Source organism: Aedes aegypti, chromosome 3 (assembly GCF_002204515.2).
Source record: "Aedes aegypti strain LVP_AGWG chromosome 3, AaegL5.0 Primary Assembly, whole genome shotgun sequence".
Taxonomy (NCBI): Eukaryota; Metazoa; Arthropoda; class Insecta; order Diptera; family Culicidae; genus Aedes; species Aedes aegypti.
Genome location: NC_035109.1, coordinates 177,639,701 through 177,659,329, shown reverse-complemented (window position 1 = coordinate 177,659,329; position 19,629 = coordinate 177,639,701). Strand labels below are relative to the sequence as shown.

Sequence of the window (19,629 nt, the reverse complement as noted above, 5' to 3'; positions counted from 1 at the left end):
TTAGGTAGAATAATTCAAATTTTCTTTGGTCCATTTGACAAATTTAAGCTGGGAATAAATGAAGTTAAGGGAAGATGAATCGAAGCCAAAGTTCAAATTTTCAAGAACACGGATCTGGAGAACCAAACATCCGTTTGAGATAAAAACCTAATCGATTGGTCACCACCAGCTAGTGACCAATCGATTAAGTTTTCAGCTTAAACTGATGTTTGGTTCTCCAGATCTGTGCTCTTGAAATTTCGAACTTTGGCTTCGATTCATCTTCACCTTAAGGGAAAGCAACATTTGCGGATACTAAAGTTTATTAAAATTATCGTAAGCAGTCTGCCAATAAATAATAATAATACTTGATCCACTTACCCCACCCCATTAAAAAGTAGGGGTAAGTGTACCATGTACAATATATCTGTATTTATTTATATATCACATACAGTGGATCCACAATTAAGAATCGTCAACAATTTATGAATCAGCTGACTTTAAATGACGAAATAACAATAAAAATCAACACAAAACATCACGTAAACAATTTTACTCAAAATAAATTATAAGCAAAAATGTTTCCGTGATGTTTTGTGCTATTTTTTACTGTTATTTTGTCCTTTAAAGGCAGCTGATTCATAAATTGTGGGTGATTCTTAATTGTGGATTCACTGTATTTTTCATTGTGATTCATTTAATTAGAACTGAAATGGTCACCACGAGTCAAAAAAACTAATAGTATTCGACTTTAGACAGAGATACAGTGGACTTTTGATTGATGGAAAACAATTTTCAAATTAATTAATTTTTGCAGCAAACAAGTTTGCTTGTGTTAGTGTACGTGTAGTGCCAGTTTTGCAACAGTATCAGTGTGGGCGTAAGAATATAACCTATAACGAAGCAATGGTGCGAAAACATTCAACATATTCAAATATTTATGCTTAATATTGACAAATGATCCACTTACCCCACTGATACACTTCCCCCACTGCACAGTGGTCCAGGAATCAGTTTTACGCGGAAAGATGCATTTTGAGCTTTAGAATGAAACATTAGACAAAAACGGTCTTCTACAAAGTTGTTTGTATTAGTTAAGCCCTTTGTTTGGTGTTATTGAAAATTAGGGTGGACCACATTTTCATAGAAATTGTGTAACTAACTTTCTTATTTGTAGAAATTATATTATACATGCTTCAGCAAAGTTGTAGACCATTCAATTTCAAGCAACTTTGCTAAAAAAAGTTTTTTTGTATCTCTTAAATTGACCGATTTAGAGCTTTTTTCCTACGGTGACATAGGGTGGTCCGAACAAAACTGGTTTTCTGGCTCTAGAGTTTTCAATTCAAATTTCTCATCAAAGTAGTCTATGGAACACTTTCAGAGCTTTAAAAATTGCGTAATTTGGTGAGTGAAGAAACTCGCTATCTCCTTCCGTTTAGGAGTTATTGTTGTTTTTCTCTCAAAAACATGCCTACTTTGATTGTGAATATCTCTGATTGGGGCAAACATAAAAAATATCTTTTGTCGGCATTCAAAAGACAAAATAAAATTGTATATTAAATCAAAAAATTACAGATGTGTTATTTTTGTAACTCTAATAAAATGCCTTGAAAAACAAAGGATTTTAAGTAGAAAAACTTTAATAATTTTTGAACCAAAATAGATATCATCAATATTTTTGCATGAAAATTTGCGTTTTATTAAGTTCTTAAAGTCGTTCATAGACGACTTTGACGAGAAAATAATAATAATAATAAAAAAACTAGAAACTAAAGAAGCCAGTATGTATTTTTTCGCACGGCTGCAAATGAAAACAACTTCTACCCCGTCAACCCAAAATTAGGTTAACGCACGAACCCCCGGAATTGAGTGGAATGAACTCACTTTTGAGTACTTCATTTTCTCCGTGTAGGGTTGAACGTAGGTTTCACACAAGATTTGCTTGCGCCCAAATGTATGCAATCAATGACATAGGCAACAAATTGATCATCAAACTTTGTCGGTGTCGGCATGCACCACAAACGCTTAAATCTGAAAGCTGAAAGCTGTTTGTTCCTAATAGGGTGCCAATGGAATGTATGGGAAAAATTTTGCCATCGAATTTCAAAAAATGGTAGTGCTCAAAACTTTTGTCTCCTCGAAAAAAGTCCCCATGCAAAATTTGAGCTCAATCGGCCTTCGTTAAGTGGACCACCAAAGCGGTCAAAGTTTGGCTTTTTTGACCCATGAAAAATCTCCCAAGGGGGAGGGGGGGACATGAAATTTCCGAAATCGATTTTTTTATGCCAGATGTCTTAGAAATGCATGAAACGTCAAGATCTGGTTTTATTTGGAATTTTTTTTTTTTAAATCGAACTTTTGGGACTTAGTAAATTTTTGAGTTGGGGGAGTGAATTGAATTTGAAATGAACGATTTGAACTCAATTGCTGAGAAATTCAAGGCAATAGTATTGAAACGTATAGTGCGCATCGTACCTTCGTGCTGTGCGTACACGAATTCTCTCTGCTCTTGGAAGTTTTCTTAAAAACTACCTAAAGCAATAAAACAGTACTTTTCAGTGCTACAAAAACAGTACTTTTCAGTGCTAAAATTAAAAACGGTACTTTTCAGTGCTACTAAAACAGTACTTTTCAGTACTATTTTTTCTACTATTGGTCCCTTTACGATCCTTGTTTGGACCCGTGCCTTCGATTTTACGTTGGACCCGTTGGCGAAAGCTAGCGGTGGTAATCCTTCTTGGACACCGTCTTGGGAAAAAAACCTTTCGAAGGTCACGTCTTCTTTCGTTTATTAATTAAACATGGTATCAACAACAAACAAAAGGAAGGGTGAATCTCTGAATTCACTACTTCCTTCCAAAAAAGTGGGTTTTAAAACTGTCACTACACGTGGCAAGAATGGAAGAAAGGACGCTTCCCCGGAATGCGAAGTTTCTTCCAAGGGTGAAATGAATAATTGTATCGAAATGAGCAATCAGTTCGATGCTCTAGACAAATTTTCCGAACACCAAATCGAAGCAGCTTCTAGCCCAGGCTCTTTGATTCAAGTGAGGAAGCAAAGAGTGCCGCCTATCGTGGTCAGTTGTTCCGAATTTGGGGGATTTAGGCAGGAGATCTTGAACTCCATTAGGGGAATCAAGGTTTCCTTCCAAATCGCAAAGAAAGGAGACTGTCGCGTTTTGCCGGAAACTCTTAAAGATCGTGAGCTTCTTCTCAAACATCTTGAAGAGAAGAAGCACAAATTTTTTACTTATGACGACAAAACTGAACGTTTGTTCAAAGTTGTCTTGAAAGGTCTCTCAAGTGACTATAAATCACCTGAAGAGATCAAAAATGGAATAAATGATTTACTTGGATTTTCCCCAGTCCAAGTAATCATTATGAAAAAGAGAACCCAATCTGACATTGTTCGGAAAGGGCTTTCTCAAGAATTTTATTTAGTTCACTTTAACAAAGAAGAACTAAATAATATTAAAGCTTTAGAAAAAGCAAAACTTTTGTTTGATGTCCGTGTGACATGGGAACATTTCCAGAAACCTGGAGGAAATTACCAGAACCCCACTCAGTGCCGTCGGTGCCAAAAGTGGGGTCATGGTACAAAAAATTGTCGCATGGATGCTAAATGCATGATTTGCGGAGGTTCTTCTCACGCCAAAGACGTCTGTCCAGTGAAGGAAGATACCACCAAATTCATATGCTGTAATTGCGGGGCTAACCATAAGTCCAATTTTTGGAATTGTCCTTCACGCAAAAAGGTCATTGAGGCTCGTGCCAGGCAGATGAAAGATAATATCCGTTACGATAACGGTCGTTTCCGGAATTTGCCTGTTAGAGTATCGAACAATGCTCATTTTTCAGTTAACGATCGCTTGATCATGAATCATACCCATCAGGAAGATCATAATCTGTATCTACCCACGGTAAATCCTTTGCCGATATCGTAGCAGGAAATTCGAACTTCTCCCCTGTTCGATCCATGGGTACCCATTCTACTAGTTTCAAATCAAATGGAAAAAACCCTACCGTCACAGGTAACTCCGCTTCTTCGTCTACCGAAAATTCCAATGGGAAATCACATGACATGTCTGCCTCTGATTTTAATTTTCTAACTGAACAATTGAATCTAATGATTGATGCAATGTTCAAAGCCACCACTATGACTGAAGCAGTCCAAGTAGGTGTAAAATTTACACATCAAATTGTTATTGGATTACGTTTTTCTAATGGATCCAAATAATAATTTAAATATTTTAAATTGGAATGCTCGTTCTCTGAATGGTAAAGAGGACGAGCTGTTTAATTTTCTTACGGTTAATAACGTGCATATAGCAGTTATTACCGAAACGTATTTAAAACCTGGATCTAAACTCAAAAGAGATCCTAACTTTTTTGTTTATCGTAATGATCGACTTGATGGGGCATGTGGGGGAGTTGCAATCATCATTCATAGGCGTATAAAACATCAACTGTTTTCATCATTTGAAACTAAAGTTTTTGAAACTTTAGGTGTTTCTGTTGAAACACAGTTTGGTAAATATACTTTCATAGCTGCCTATTTGCCTTTTCAATGCTCTGGGCAGCAAGTTAATTTGCTCCAAACTGACTTGCGTAAATTGACTCGCAATAAGTCAAAATTTTTTGTCATTGGTGACTTTAATGCCAAACATCGATCATGGAATAATTCTCAAAGTAATTCCAACGGCAGAATTTTATTTGATGAGTGCTCTTCAGGATATTTCTCAATTCAATACCCTGATAGCCCCACATGTTTTTCCTCTTCTAGAAATCCATCTACGATTGATTTGGTCTTAACCGACTCTAGTCATCTTTGTAGCCAACTGATTACTCATGCTGATTTTGATTCTGATCATGTCCCTGTTACATTTCAAATATCCCAAGAAGCGATTCTCAATCCTATCAGCTCCACTTTCAATTATTTACGAGCCGACTGGAATATATATGAAACGTATGTTGACTCCAATCTTGATGTTAACATTTCTTTAGAAACTAAACTTGATATTGACAATGCTCTTGAAACTTTAACAAATTCCATTGTTGAAGCCCGGAGCATTGCAATTCCAAAATGTGAAGTAAAATTTGAATCCGTGATTATAGACGATGATCTTAAACTCTTGATCCGTCTTAAAAACGTGAGGAGAAGGCAATTTCAACGCACTCGCGATCCTGCTATGAAAACTATATGGCAGGATTTGCAGAAAGAAATCAAGAAACGTTTTGCTCAATTAGGAAACAAAAATTTTGAAAATAAAATTTCTCAAATGGACCCTGGCTCTAAGCCCTTTTGGAAATTATCGAAAATCTTGAAAAAACCTCAGAAGCCAATACCGGCATTGAAAGAGGAAAACAAATTATTACTAACTAATTGCGAAAAAGCTCAAAAACTTGCTATGCAGTTTGAAAGTGCGCACAATTTTAATTTAGGACTTACTAGTCCAATTGAAAATGAAGTTACTCAGGAGTTCGAAAATATTCTCAATCAAGAGAACGTTTTCGAAAATGCCTGGGAGACTGATTTGGAAGAAGTGAGAACTATTATTAAAAAATTCAAAAACATGAAAGCTCCTGGCGATGATGGAATTTTCTACATCCTCATCAAGAAACTTCCAGAAAGTAGCTTATCATTCTTAGTTGATATATTTAACAAATGTTTTCAATTAGCATATTTTCCTGACAAATGGAAAAATGCTAAGGTTGTTCCAATTTTGAAACCAGACAAAAATCCTGCAGAAGCTTCTAGCTATCGTCCAATCAGTTTGCTTTCCTCCATCAGTAAACTTTTTGAAAAGGTTATTTTGAACAGAATGATGGCCCACATCAACGAAAATTCAATTTTTGCCAATGAACAGTTCGGATTCCGCCATGGACATTCGACCACTCATCAACTTTTACGTGTAACAAATTTGATCCGTTCCAACAAATCTGAAGGCTATTCTACTGGTCTTGCTCTTCTAGACATAAAAAAAGCATTCGACAGTGTTTGGCATGAAGGTTTGATTGTAAAATTGAAAAACTTTAATTTTCCAACATACATTGTTAGAATAATTCAAAGTTATCTGTCAAATCGTACACTTCAGGTTAATTATCAGAACTCCAGATCTGAAAGACTTCCTGTAAGAGCTGGAGTTCCTCAAGGCAGCATTTTGGGACCAATATTATACAATATTTTCACATCTGACTTACCTGAGCTACCTCAGGGATGTCAAAAATCTTTGTTTGCGGATGACACAGGCCTCTCCGCCAAAGGACGAAGCCTGTGTGTCATCTGTAGTCGATTGCAAAAACGTTTGGATATTTTTTCTTCATACTTGCAAAAATGGAAGATTTCTCCTAATGCTTCCAAAACTCAACTAATAATATTCCCACATAAACCAAAAGCTCTTTATTTGAAACCTTCAAGTAGACATGTTGTCACGATGAGAGGGGTTCCAATAAATTGGTCAGATGAAGTTAAGTATCTAGGGCTCATGCTAGATAAGAATTTAACTTTCAAAAATCACATTGAGGGCATTCAAGCCAAATGTAATAAATATGTAAAATGTCTCTATCCCCTTATTAATAGAAAATCAAAACTTTGTCTTAAGAACAAGCTGTTGATATTCAAACAAATTTTCAGGCCAGCCATGTTGTATGCTATACCAATATGGACTAGCTGTTGTAATACCAGGAAGAAAGCTCTGCAGAGAATTCAAAATAAAATTTTGAAAATGATTCTGAGGCTTCCTCCCTGGTATAGTACCAATGAGTTACATAGAATATCCAATGTTGAAACATTGGAACAAATGTCAAATACAATCATTAATAATTTCAGGCAAAAATCGTTACAATCTTCTATTGCCACGATTAATGCGTTATATGTTTAGGTTAAGTTAGGTTAAGTATATTAAAAACATTTTTTTTTCTCTTATAAGCAGGTGAAATCAACTCACCTGTAAAAAAAACTGAACTGCTACGGCAAATGAAATGTAATATGTTGTTAACAAAATGTTAATTTAATCTTAAATTTGTTTTACCAAATTAGGATGATAGTGTTGTCAAATAACACAGAACACCTAGATATAATAAATGAATGTAATGTTTGGAATGATACTAATAAAGAAATTAAAAAAAAAAAAAAATTACTGAAGACCACTGCTTTGAGAGAAGGAAGTTGAAATTGGGAATAGTGTGTTGGAAATTCCAATGATATTGCTTGAGACGCTCTCTCAGTATTGAAACGTATCCTATAACATTGTTGGCCACTGAAAGCATATTATATGTGACATTTCATTAGGGTGGTTCATTTACTTTCCATTAGAGTGGTCTTTTTTGTTGAAAAATTTAAAAAACAAATAAAAAAATAGAATTTTAATTGAATATTGAAGACAATAGTATTGGAACAGGATACTAAAAAATTGTTCCATGCTCTGGAGATTCCGGAATCCTTGTTGGAAACTGATATTACGCAGTGGAATTGCAAAAAAAGAATATGAAGATGCCAAAAGACGTATTCAAAGTTTGGAAGTTGTAAATGACAATGCGGAACGAGGTATTGCATTAATTAAAAACATATAATTCGAAATTGTCAACCGATGAAAATCAGAAACAGTTCATTTTGCAATTAGTCGAAGAACATCGAAAAATGTATTAAAGTCCAAACAAATCAGATGTAATTTAGGAAATATATGGGATGTAATGTACCAAAAACAACCAACATGATATTTTTTTAATATCACAATTCCTTTCCTCTCCCTTTCGTTGCTTACCTTATTGCTACTACAATCATTGCAAAATCTAACAGTTCCCCATCTTAAGGGCCCCGGGGTTACAGTTCAGAGCCTTCTCACCAATCACTCTGATTTTTTTTTTATCTGAGCTTGCACAGATGGTGCAAAACTGAATTGGAAAGGTCACTGAGGCTCAATGCTTGATCTCTGAGATGAGTGCATCTGAAATCACGAAGTAGCAAGAGGATTTTGTATGAGACGAGGACTCCAAACTGGTTCAGCTTAGTGAAGTGTTGCATTCCGAATGAAAATCACGCAAAACTTTTCAAAAGGACCTTTCTAACAATGAGAGACTTTCTAGAAAACTCTTGTTGTTAACTAAGTTACCTTTACATTATTCGTCGAACATTACGCAAATATTATGTAGTAGTCCACACCATAATCTTTCGGTCTGTAGATATTAAGGTTGAAATTTTTACAATGACACCATAATTAAGGAGAGTGGACGAGACTTTTGCGAGAAATCATGGTTTCTAACTATACGGGAAATGATGCACACTAATGGAAAATGAGAGAACTCCCTAATGAAATATGTTAACAGTGTCCTACGATGATGTCGCATATTAAACGGAACTAGAGGCGCATGAATTTAAAGCCTCTCTAAACAAAAATGAAGACAATGGCCTACGATTATAAAAGAGGTGTTAAAATACTATTGTGCTAAAAAAAGGATCAAATTCAAAATTTCTTGATTTTTTTTTAATTTTCGGCAAACACCAATGGGAAATAAGTGAGCCACCCTAATAAAATATCACGAATCTAATGAAGGAAATTCCCTACGATGGTGAAAGAGGTGATAAAATACTATTAATTTTAATATCCCATTCAAATTATGATTTTTCGACAGAAAGGCCCACCCTTATGGAAAATAAGTGAACCACCCTAATAAAATACCACATATTAAATGTAGAAAATGGGTTACGATAATGTGAGAGATGTTCCAATACTATTGTCTTCAATATTCAATTAAAATTCTATTTTTTATTTTTGTTTTATTTTTTAACAAAAAGGACCACCCTAATGGAAAGTAAATGAACCACCCTAATGAAATATCACATATAATAAGCTTTCAGTGGCCAACAATGATATAGGATATGTTTCAATACTTTTGCCTTGAATTTCTCAGCAATTGAATTCAAATCTTTCATTTCAAATTCAATTCACTCCCCCAACTCAAAAATTTACTAAGTCCCAAAAAGTCGATTTTTTCACAAAAAAAAATCCAAATAACACCAGATCTCGACGTTTCATGCATTTCTACGACATCTGGCATAAAAAAATCGATTTCGGAAATTTCATTCATGAGATTTTTCATGGGTCGAAAAAGCCAAACTTTGACCGCTTTGGGGGTCCACTTAATGAAGTCCGATTGAGCTCAAATTTTGCATGGGGACTTTTTTCGAGGAGACAAAACTTTTGAGCACTACCATTTTTTGATTGATTTTCATTGGCACCCTAGTACCTATCATAGATACTGACTACAATTCAATCGGGTACCGTTCTGATTAGAGATCCAATTGTTGAACGGCTAAAATGCTCGCTAATTGTCGAACCATAAGGAATACATGGATTGTTCAACAAATTTATTACCCTACTACGATGTATGTTTATTTTGCTCAAATGCCTCTACTTTTGCCGTTTAAACATTCCTACTATAAAGACTTTTTTAAATATATATATATTTAACATAGCTATACAGAGCTATACTTATTTATAGTGTTCAAACAGCTCAAGAACCATGTTATGAGCCTTGATTTTTTTATTTATCATTAAACCTTTATGAGCTTTCCGGAATTCAAATCAAATTATCCGAAATATAAATGTAAGAAAGCAAGCGAAATAACCACGATGGCGATCTCTCTATCGCAAAAGAGGTCGGTTCGACGAGATACCACCAGGTCGAAAGCCGAACCCATAGGGCTAAAATTGATTCTAAATTCCCTTCAATCAGAATTCCATTATAGAAAATACTGAAACTAGAGCTTTGCCTTTCTAAATGAATAAGGTTGTTTTCTAGTATTTCAGCTATGGTATTTATCATATATGTCATTTATGTTTGATTCAGATCCTGACGCTTATATTAAATAAATACTAAAATGTATAGCCAAAACCATAAATCCGTTAGAAAGATTCGCCATACGTAGTTTTTCATGAAATGACAAGTTTGTTAAAGACAGTTTTTGTAAAGGGCTTTTCTATTTTCAGAGAGATCAATCTTTTTTTTTATTTTCCGTCAAAAATTTCACTTTAGTCAGACCGTTATTACTGTTAAACTCGTGGTTGTACAAATTAAATTCAAGTTATGACTGACGATAAACGAAAAAGTTGAAAATGTTTTGTACAATACATTGTTGTTCATTGAATGAAGTTTATAGATTGCACGTTGGGTCTTTAGTTAGTCCTGTGGTAATATCTGTAGTTTTAACGTAAAACAATGCCAAAAGTGTATTCATTTAGAATGGAAATCTTAAGTCTTTGAGCAAAAAAAAATCCTTGATTTCCTGAGCCATAAAGTATCGTTTTTACTACCGCCCAACATACATGTGAAAAATAGCGAAATTGAAAGATGAGAAGCGGGCTTTGTTGTGGACGTAATGCCGAAACGCAGGTGTAAAATTTTGAGGTTGGTTATTCCGGCCATCTTGGATTTCGACGTCATCTTGCTTTTAGCAGTTGAATAATTTTCACCATCTCAGCGCTCATCATGTTGAATTATGAGGCCTCCGTTAAAAAAACAATCAGATTCTTTCTTTCTTATCATATCTCAGCTGTTCAACTGATTGTTCATTTCTATCAATGGTTTAAGACCAAATAAATGAAAGAAATAATGCTATTTTTCAACTCAAAGATATGCAGAAGAATCTTTTAGGTAGCAAATAAGTGTAAAAAATCCTATTGGATAATTTGTTTTTAAAGTAGTTGAGTTGAGGGGCTGGCTCTGTTCCATCAGGGACGTAAGGTCAAGAAACAGAAGAATATGAAGAAGAGTAAGTGTAACGGTAGCATTAATATTCAACATGTTGAGTGCTAACAAGGTGAAAACTCATTCTACTACTTAAAACCAAGATGGCGTCAAAATCCAAGATGGCCGCCAGATTTTTTACTATACTCCTATTCTTCATCTGAATCGAATAAAACACCAACGATTGAAAACTTGTTTCTTTGCTGTACAAACAGTATTTTTTTCATTGATTGCACTCGCCATATACATCAAAATCGTAGAACATGATTTAGAAAATCGTTGCGCTAATGGTGAAAAATCGATTTTTCTAACAAAATTCAAGATGGCCAATTTTTTTTTTTTTTTGACTTTAAATGAAAGCTATATCCTTTCTCTATACGATGTCACTAAGTTTGCTATGTGTTCCAAGGGAAATATGAGACATATCACGTGATGAAATACCCAAGATTTATCTAAAAATGGGCTTTTTCCCAAACTGTTTAGCTAGCTGACGTACGAGGGGTCCACCAATTTGAGAAAACCGAAAGGACCACCCTTAAGTTTTATCGAAAACTAGCGATCAGTGACATAAAATTGGAATTCTAATGATGGGTGCCGAAGGCGGCCTGGTTTCAGCGAAAATTGCTCAGTAAATGGAAAAATTGAAAATTTTACCCTAAATAAATTAAGACGAATAATTTGCAACGATTCTATATTTGTCCATAATATACGTTGTCTACATTATAGGTACGTCCATAAAATAACAACATGCATTTCAAGTAACATTTCATCTAAAATTATATAATATATTATTCTCTAATCTTGAGAAAAAAAATACATTGACCAATGCATTCGCCATTGTTTTATTTCATTACGCATAATTAACCGTCAAAACTTTAAATCTGAAGCAATAGCCGAATGAATTTCTATGAACTAAGCTGACTTTTTTTTGGATATTAACTCGTATGAAGTAGTCGCAGAACCCTGATGTTTGCCTTAATCAATCGATATAAATGTTAAAATGTGTGTAGGTGTAGCAAAACGCTCTTAAGTTGGTAGAAAAAAATATCATTATTTTTTGTGGGATGAAAATAAATAATAGATTGACAAAATATCAATCTGCACTGGTATTGCATGGAAATCGATCTAAACGTTCAGAACAGCGTGCTTTTTGTATGCAATCGGTTGCATGATGCCAATCACAGCTAAGCTTCCATCACGAAGCGGTGCCAACAGGTGGGTGTTACCGCCAGTAGCAACGATCGTTTGGGTGGGAATATGCAGCGGAATGTCAAAGATGGGCTTCAACCTGAAAAGAAAACGACGGTCAATCGGTAGCCTAACAACAATTGAAATGGTAAAACCTTACCCATAGAGACGACTCATGGTGAGATCACCTGCATCGTCGGAAACTACCAGGTAATCGGTTGCCGTGGACAGCCCTGTGACCCGCCCAGATACGTACTTGGAACCTAAATTAACGCCATTAATACTGAATACGTGGACAGAGTGGGATGTGTCATCTAGTGCTGAGAATGCAATGTGACCTGTAATTGACATATGAATATTTTTCAGAAAATGTTATGTAGAAATGAGAGTGTACAGTTTTACCTTGGTAAGAAAGAGTAATGAATGAAATTTCGATTATTGAACCCGTACAGCCTATGGGGTTTATTGTCCTTACGAATTGACCTTCTTTCACCGTATACACGTTGACTGTTCCATCCTGTAATAAAATATGTCAGTTATAGCGCTGTTTATTTATTTATTTGATGGATGTAGTGAATTTCAGCCCATTCCCCCTAGCATGCAAACTCGTACTTAAAATTCTGATGATTTAAAAAAAACACATTTTTATTACAATAATTAGATTTTTTTTTATCTTCTTATCTAATGATTCTATTCAAACTACTGCATAATACGGAAACCATTCTTTGAAATCATTTATAAGCAGGAAAATATAATTTCAAGCTGGTGAGAAGATTATAAACTGAGGGTGGGTTATAAGTACAATCAGACCCTAGAATAATTATTGAAGTTTTTATTCAAAATGACTAGATCAAACTCAGAATATTAGACCTTTGCATCGAAGGGCCACGCTGCCACCGCCGATTTATTGAACGTTAAGTCAACGCCGATTTTGTAATTAAGATGCAACGAAATCAGCACAGAAAACCGATTACGATTTTATCAATAAATAAAAAAGTTACAGCATAAACAAAGTGTCCACTTTATAAAATGAACAGTCCTTAGAGACACATAATAGGGTCCTAAAATATTTAATGAAATCTTGCTTTTATTTAATAACACGAAAGAGCATGTTACTACATCTACTTTAGCAATTTTTCCCGCTCAAATAACGGCTATATCATATTTAAACTTTAATTTAAAATTTGGGTCCATAAATGAATCTTGACAATTTTGATCATGTTTGACGTTCGCTTAGTCGACAAAAACACCACAGGGCTTTTAGTTTTAAAATTGATGTTGTTCCTTCCTCCCCTTGGTTATGCGACCTTGCCGCGATGAGAGGGTATAATCCATTAGCCCATATGATGGAGACCAAAGGCGTAACCTGTAGTGGTGGTGGGGATTTTTTTTTATTATCATACGGGTTTGGGCCGAAGGGTCTCAGATTTTCATGAAACTTTTTCCACAGGCAGGGCTCATGGATATATGAATAAAAAAAAATTGAGAAAAATTCAGGGTCGCCTATTTTTCCGGAAAACTCAGGTGGAGTTTTTTGTTTTCCCTTGACACTACTTACTTTGAAAAATCATAACTCAAGAACGAAGCATCGTAGAAACAAAGTTTTTATATGAAAATTTAGGCAAATTTTCTCAAAAATAAAAAAAAATGAACTGGAAAAGGTTTTCCACAAAATTTTCCACCGTTGGGAAAATTCGTAAAGAAAAGCCGGAAAAACTATGCCCGAACTCGTGGAAAATTTTCAAAAAAATATTTTCGAGAAGGTAATTTTATAAGCTTTAATCATTGAAATTTTTGGAATGCACTTTTTTTTCGTTTTTGAGTTATGGCCAATTTTGTGAAAAATGTCCAGATGTGCCATATAAGACTTTTCCTTGAAAAATCATAACTCAAGAACGAAACATTGTAGAAACAAAGTTTTTATATGAAAATTTAAGCAAATTTTCTCAGAAATCCAAAAAAAAAATATGAACTTTAAAAAGTTTTCCACAAAATTTTCCACCGTTGGAAAAATTCGTAAAGAAAAGCCGGAAAAACTATGCCCGAACTCGTGGAAAATTTTCAAAAAAATATTTTCGAGAGGGTAATTTTATAAGCTTTAATCACTGAAATTTTTGGAAGGCACTTTTTTTTCGTTTTTGAGTTATGGCCAATTTTGTGAAAAATGTCCAGATGTGCCATATAAGACTTTTCTTTGAAAAATCATAACTCAAGAACGAAACATTGTAGAAACAAAGTTTTTATATGAAAATTTAAGCAAATTTTCTAAGAAATCCAAAAAAAATATGAACTGGAAAAAGTTTTCCACAAAATTTTCCACCGTTGGGGAAATTCATAAAGAAAAGCTGGAAAATCTATGCCCGAACTCGCGGAAATTTTTTAATAAAATATTTCTAAGAAAGAAACTTTATAAACTTCAATTCTGGTAACTTTTAGGATGTACTTTTCTTTAGTTCCTGATCTATGGTCAATTTTGTAAAAAAAATGCAAAGATTTGCCATACATGCCTTTTCGTTTAAAAATCATGACTCAAGACTCATCATGACTTGTCGAACCGGATTCAAATTATCTCAAAAATATGAAATTTTTGAAATGGTATCAGTTTTCCAGGACATTTTTCACTGTTTATGAAAACAAATAATGAAAACCCGATTAGCTGTTCCAGCTTTCAAACAAAGTATATTTGAAAAGAGCGATCAATAAGATCCAATCCTACAATATTTTTCAATACGCTCATTTTTCGTTCCTAAAACATGATCAAATATTGCTAGGATGAGCTGTTTGAACCATATATTTACAAATTTATAAGTTCATAAACAAAATTTCTTAAGAACGAAACTACATAGAAACAAAGTTTTTTTCAATTCAAGAATGTAGGCAATTTTTTCCTGTTAGGTAACTACAAAATTGACAGTTAAATAAATAGGTAGACAATATGACAAATAGGTATTTACTAATTCAAGTTTAATACAGAAAAATCAATCATTAACTTCATTGTTATGTACAGTTAACGTGAATAATGTAATTCAAACTTTTTTTCTGTGGATAACAAATGAGGGACTATTATACTTCAAATCGTCGTTTATTTTTATTTTTCTGACTGTTATGTATTGAGTATGAGAGACTTAAAAATTCGCGCCAAATGATCCACTTGTCCCACCATGGTGGGGTAAGTGGAACACCATTTAAAAAAATCTGTTCTCGAAACAAATGTGGTGTGATTATGTATAATGAAAATGATATTACTCCCGTTCTTGTTATTAGTGCTAGTAATGTTACATTATAATACTTTAAAATAAAAAAAAGTTCCTTTATTTAATCAAAATATAATAAAAAGTATATTAGTTCATACTAAATCTAACAAAAATAAACATTGACTCTAGAAATATTTGGAGAAAATTCATCCATTTATACGCATAAGTTATACAGAAGTATTGTTGGATTATTCCTAACGATATTTTCGAAAAACACTCTTAGTTTAAAAATATTAGTTACTTTTACTTTGGAATAACAAACTGAAAAACTTCTATTTTATTTATGAACATATGTGTATCATCTGTCTAGAACAATTTCTATGGTCAAATAAGGTACGATACTAAGCGTTCAATTGGAAGATTAGTATATTTTGCTCTTTTACAACTCAACTTAGATAAAACACGAAAAGTTTCGTGTACATTTTGAAATTATTATTCTTTTATTTTTTTTTTCATATACCAGAAAGGTTTGAAAAACTTTTAGGTGGATTAATTGAAATTTTCTATGGTTAATTTGACAAATTAAAGCTGGGAATGGAAGAAAATAAAGGAAAACAACATTTGCGGATATTAAAGCTTAATAAAATTCTCGTAAGCAGTCTGCTAATAATTGATAATAATTCTTGATCCACTTACCCCACCCCATTAAAAAGTAGGGGTAAGTGTACCATGTCCAATATATTTGTATTTATTTATAAAAATCACATATTTTTCATTGTGATTCATTCAATTAGAACTGAAGTGCTCACCATGTGTCGAAAAAAATAATAGAATTCGATTTAAGACAGAGATACAATGGATTTTTGATTGATGGAAAACAATTTTGAAATTAATTACTTTTTGCAGCTAACAAGTTTGCTTGTGTTAGTGTACGTGTTGATTTACCAATCAATGTGAGGGATAAGAAAAGGAGACCACGAGATTCCGATTTCCTAATGTCTATTTCGCACATTAAAAAATTCCTGAAAGAACAGATACATTACTATCATTCCACTCTGGCCCCAACTCTACTTACGTTTAGTTCTTTCGTGTTCTTTTTCCTCCTTTCTTAGTCCCGAAATAATTTAGTTCAATTGAGCACTTAGTTAAATTCCTAGCTCCGCTCCTACTAAGTTTAGATTTTTAATTATTTGGTGCATAATATAATTATTTGTAAACTTACGGTGACTAAAAATAGTGAATTCATACGACCATTTGCTTCGGCTATTATAGTGGTTCAATTCAATTTATCTTTAAGGAAATTTATGAATTAATTTATGTTATTTGATTTACTATAGTTCACTCAGTTACCTTGTAATAATAGATATGGGAATGTTAAATGTAGGTTACTTCAAATTAATAATAACTATCGGGAACAACAAGATATACACCGTATTATTGTCGAATCATCTAATCTGACGGCCTCAATTCTGATTCTCTACCTATCAGTTAAACGCCAGTACACAGGATCATGGTACTGTTAGGATATATAGTCTAGATGAGTCGCGCCGACCGAGGGGTCGCAACAGTACGTGTAGTACCAGTTTTGCAATAGTATCAGTGCGGGCATAAGAATATAACCTAAACGAAGCAATGGTGCGAAAACATTCAACATATTCAAGCATTTATGCTTTATATTGACAAATGATCCACTTACCCCACTGTACCTTATATAGAGTACCATTTTTTACTTACGGTACTTCATAAATATGCAAAGAAACTTTTCCAATCAAAAAACATTTTTTTATTCGTTCGAATCGTTAGATATTAGCATTAACGTGTTGAAAGAAAAAATAAAAAAAAACAAGGTCCTTGAAAATCGACTTTTTTCGATTTTTGTATTTGCTCTCAAATGCTTGTTAATGTATTTTTCAAAATATTGTTCACACTATGTCATGAAAGTTGTGGCACAGAATATATGAGCATAAATAAAAACCTTTTTTTCATAAAATTTAACACATTTATTAACATATCATTTTTTTCAGAGGTGTGCAAGATTTTCATCGACATCTGTTAGTAATTTGCAAAATTATCATACTAAATGTCACTTTATTGGAACAATATCACCCCATCATAACTTTTAAATACATTGTAAAGCATTTCTGATCAAAAAATTGTTTGTAGGTTCAACCCAATATTTTTGAGACTGTTTTGAATGTTTGCGACTACTTTTCGATACACTCCTTATTGTCGATGTTACAGAGGATTTTAATTCCGTTTTATTAAATTTGAACTCAGCTGTTACAAAAGCCGAACCTGACAAGCAAATTGAACTTCTAAAATTACTTCCTAGGAATTGGTCATATGCCAAAGTTAAAGCTCATTTTGACGTGTCTCAACACGTTATAACTGAATCGAAAAAAAAATACAATTTAGGGATTCAACCACTTTCAAAAGTAGGACGACCCTCGCATGGATCAGATGTCCAAGACATAGTTTCAAATTTTTACCTAAGGGTTGATATCAGTCGGCCATTTCCTGGCTTGAAAGATATCTATTAAGTTACCCAATGGAGTGCGCCAAAATGTTCAAAAACGCCTTTTGCTTGACCCTTTGGATACTTTATATAAACAATATTTGGAAACCTGTAAGAGTGAACAGGAATCTGTCTCATTCACATCGTTCTGGAAACTTAAACAAAAACAATGTTTTTATACAAAGGATTCATCGGCCATGAATGTTTGTGTTTGCATGATACATGAGAATATGAAATTCATGGTTGATGCATTGAAAAAAAAAACTAATTGCTTTGAAGTTCATAATACAGAAAAAAAACTTAACACCTTTTTGACTAGTCAAATGATATGTCCAGATAGTACAGATGATTGTTACTTGAGGTCCTGTGAGGATTGTAAATTAAAGAAATTAGATTTTGTTGCCAATCGCTTAGATGAAAACAACGTTGAAGAAGTTAAGTATTGTTTTTGGATTATTTCTCCTCGTTGTGAAATTATCAACAAAGAGGAAAATGTAAATGATTTCATAGAAAACTTGAAAAATCTCACAGAGTAGTTTCTTGTGCATCAATTCAAAGTAGATAAACAAAATAAATTTATAAGAGCTCAAAAGGAATCACTAGTTGAAAACAATAAAATAATGTGCCAGATGGATTTCGCGGAAAATTATTCGTGCGTGATACAAGATTCAAAGCCATTACTTTGTACGACCTCAAGTAACAATACATCCATTTATAATTTATTACAAAGACAAATCTTCGATCAAAGTCTTAAATTTTGTTGTAATTGCTGACATAAAAAAGCATAACACGACATCAGTTCATGCTTTTCAAACAAAACTAATTTCAAGATTGAAAAATAAATTTCCTGAGCTTGAAAAAATCATTTATCTTTCTGATGGTTGCGGAGAGCAGTACAAAAATAAATCAAATTTCAAAAATGTATGCAACCATGAAAATGATTTTAAAATTAGAGCAGAATGGCACTTTTTCCCAACCTCACATGGAAAAGGTCCATGTGATGGTATCGGTGGCAATATTAAGCGAATGGCTAGAGATGCTAGTATTAGAAAGTCAGCGGAAATTAATAACGCCAAACAATTTTTTGACTGGGCTGTGTCGCAAAAGGTGAAAGACCAATTTAAAAAAGATTGGGAATTCATCTATGCAACTGAAAATGACTATTCAGAGGCTGAAAAATTACTTCAGGAGAGATTTTCTAACCTTGTTCCAATTCCTGGAACAAAAAAATATCATTCATTTATTCCAAAAGACGAACGAAGCATTTTTGCGAGTGAATTCTCAGATGCACATGAAACCCAAGAAAATACAGCATGCTTTGTTCTTAATACTACAAAGAAACGGTGGTAGTAACCAAAGGCAATCTTCCCGGTTGAAAAAATAGATAGTTTTAAGATAAAATGTAAGTTATGTACTGAATAATTGAATAAATAAAAGTAAAGAAAGATATAAAAAGAATCTTATTTGTTCCATAGAAAAGAAAGAATCCCTTGGAATGGAAAAGAAACAGTTTTTTCAGCTTTGCTTAACGGTGTTTCATGAAAAATATAATCCAATCCGACTTATACTTCATTAAAACCAATCCCATATCGTTTCTTTCAGATCTTTTAGAAAATTTGCAATTGCTTTGATAAAAAAAAACCTTGTTTTTCTGATGCTTCGATTGAAATATGGGTTTTCACAGAAAAGGCTAATATGGTCATTTTTCACAAAATAGACCATAACTCAGGAACAAAAAAAAAAAGTACATCCTAAAAGTTACTAGAATTGAAGTTAATAAAGTTTCCTTCTCAAAAATATTTTAATAAAAATTTTCCGCGAGTTCGGGCATAGATTTTCCAGCTTTTCTTTATGAATTTCCCTAACGGTGGAAAATTTTGTGAAAAACTTTTTCCAGTTCATATTTTTTTTTTGATTTCTTAGAAAATTTGCTTAAATTTTCATATAAAAACTTTGTTTCTACAATGTTTCGTTCTTGAGTTATGATTTTTCAAAGAAAAGTCT

The 19,629-nt window shown here is 33.4% G+C and overlaps 1 protein-coding gene across 2 annotated transcripts in view; it reads right to left on the bottom strand.

The window, feature by feature from the left end:
* Window positions 1-11,402: 11,402 nt before the first annotated feature.
* The window catches only part of LOC5573590 (neurobeachin-like protein 1), a 232,880-nt gene continuing 224,653 nt past the window's right edge, over window positions 11,403-19,629 (bottom strand). For both annotated transcript variants that reach the window (XM_021848942.1, XM_021848943.1), the window contains 3 exons: window positions 12,319-12,433; window positions 12,077-12,254; window positions 11,403-12,016 (listed from right to left, as the gene is read on the bottom strand). In XM_021848942.1, coding sequence (XP_021704634.1) covers window positions 11,854-12,016; window positions 12,077-12,254; window positions 12,319-12,433 — 456 coding nt within the window. In that variant the 3' untranslated portion in view covers window positions 11,403-11,853. The remainder of the gene's footprint in view (window positions 12,017-12,076; window positions 12,255-12,318; window positions 12,434-19,629) is intronic.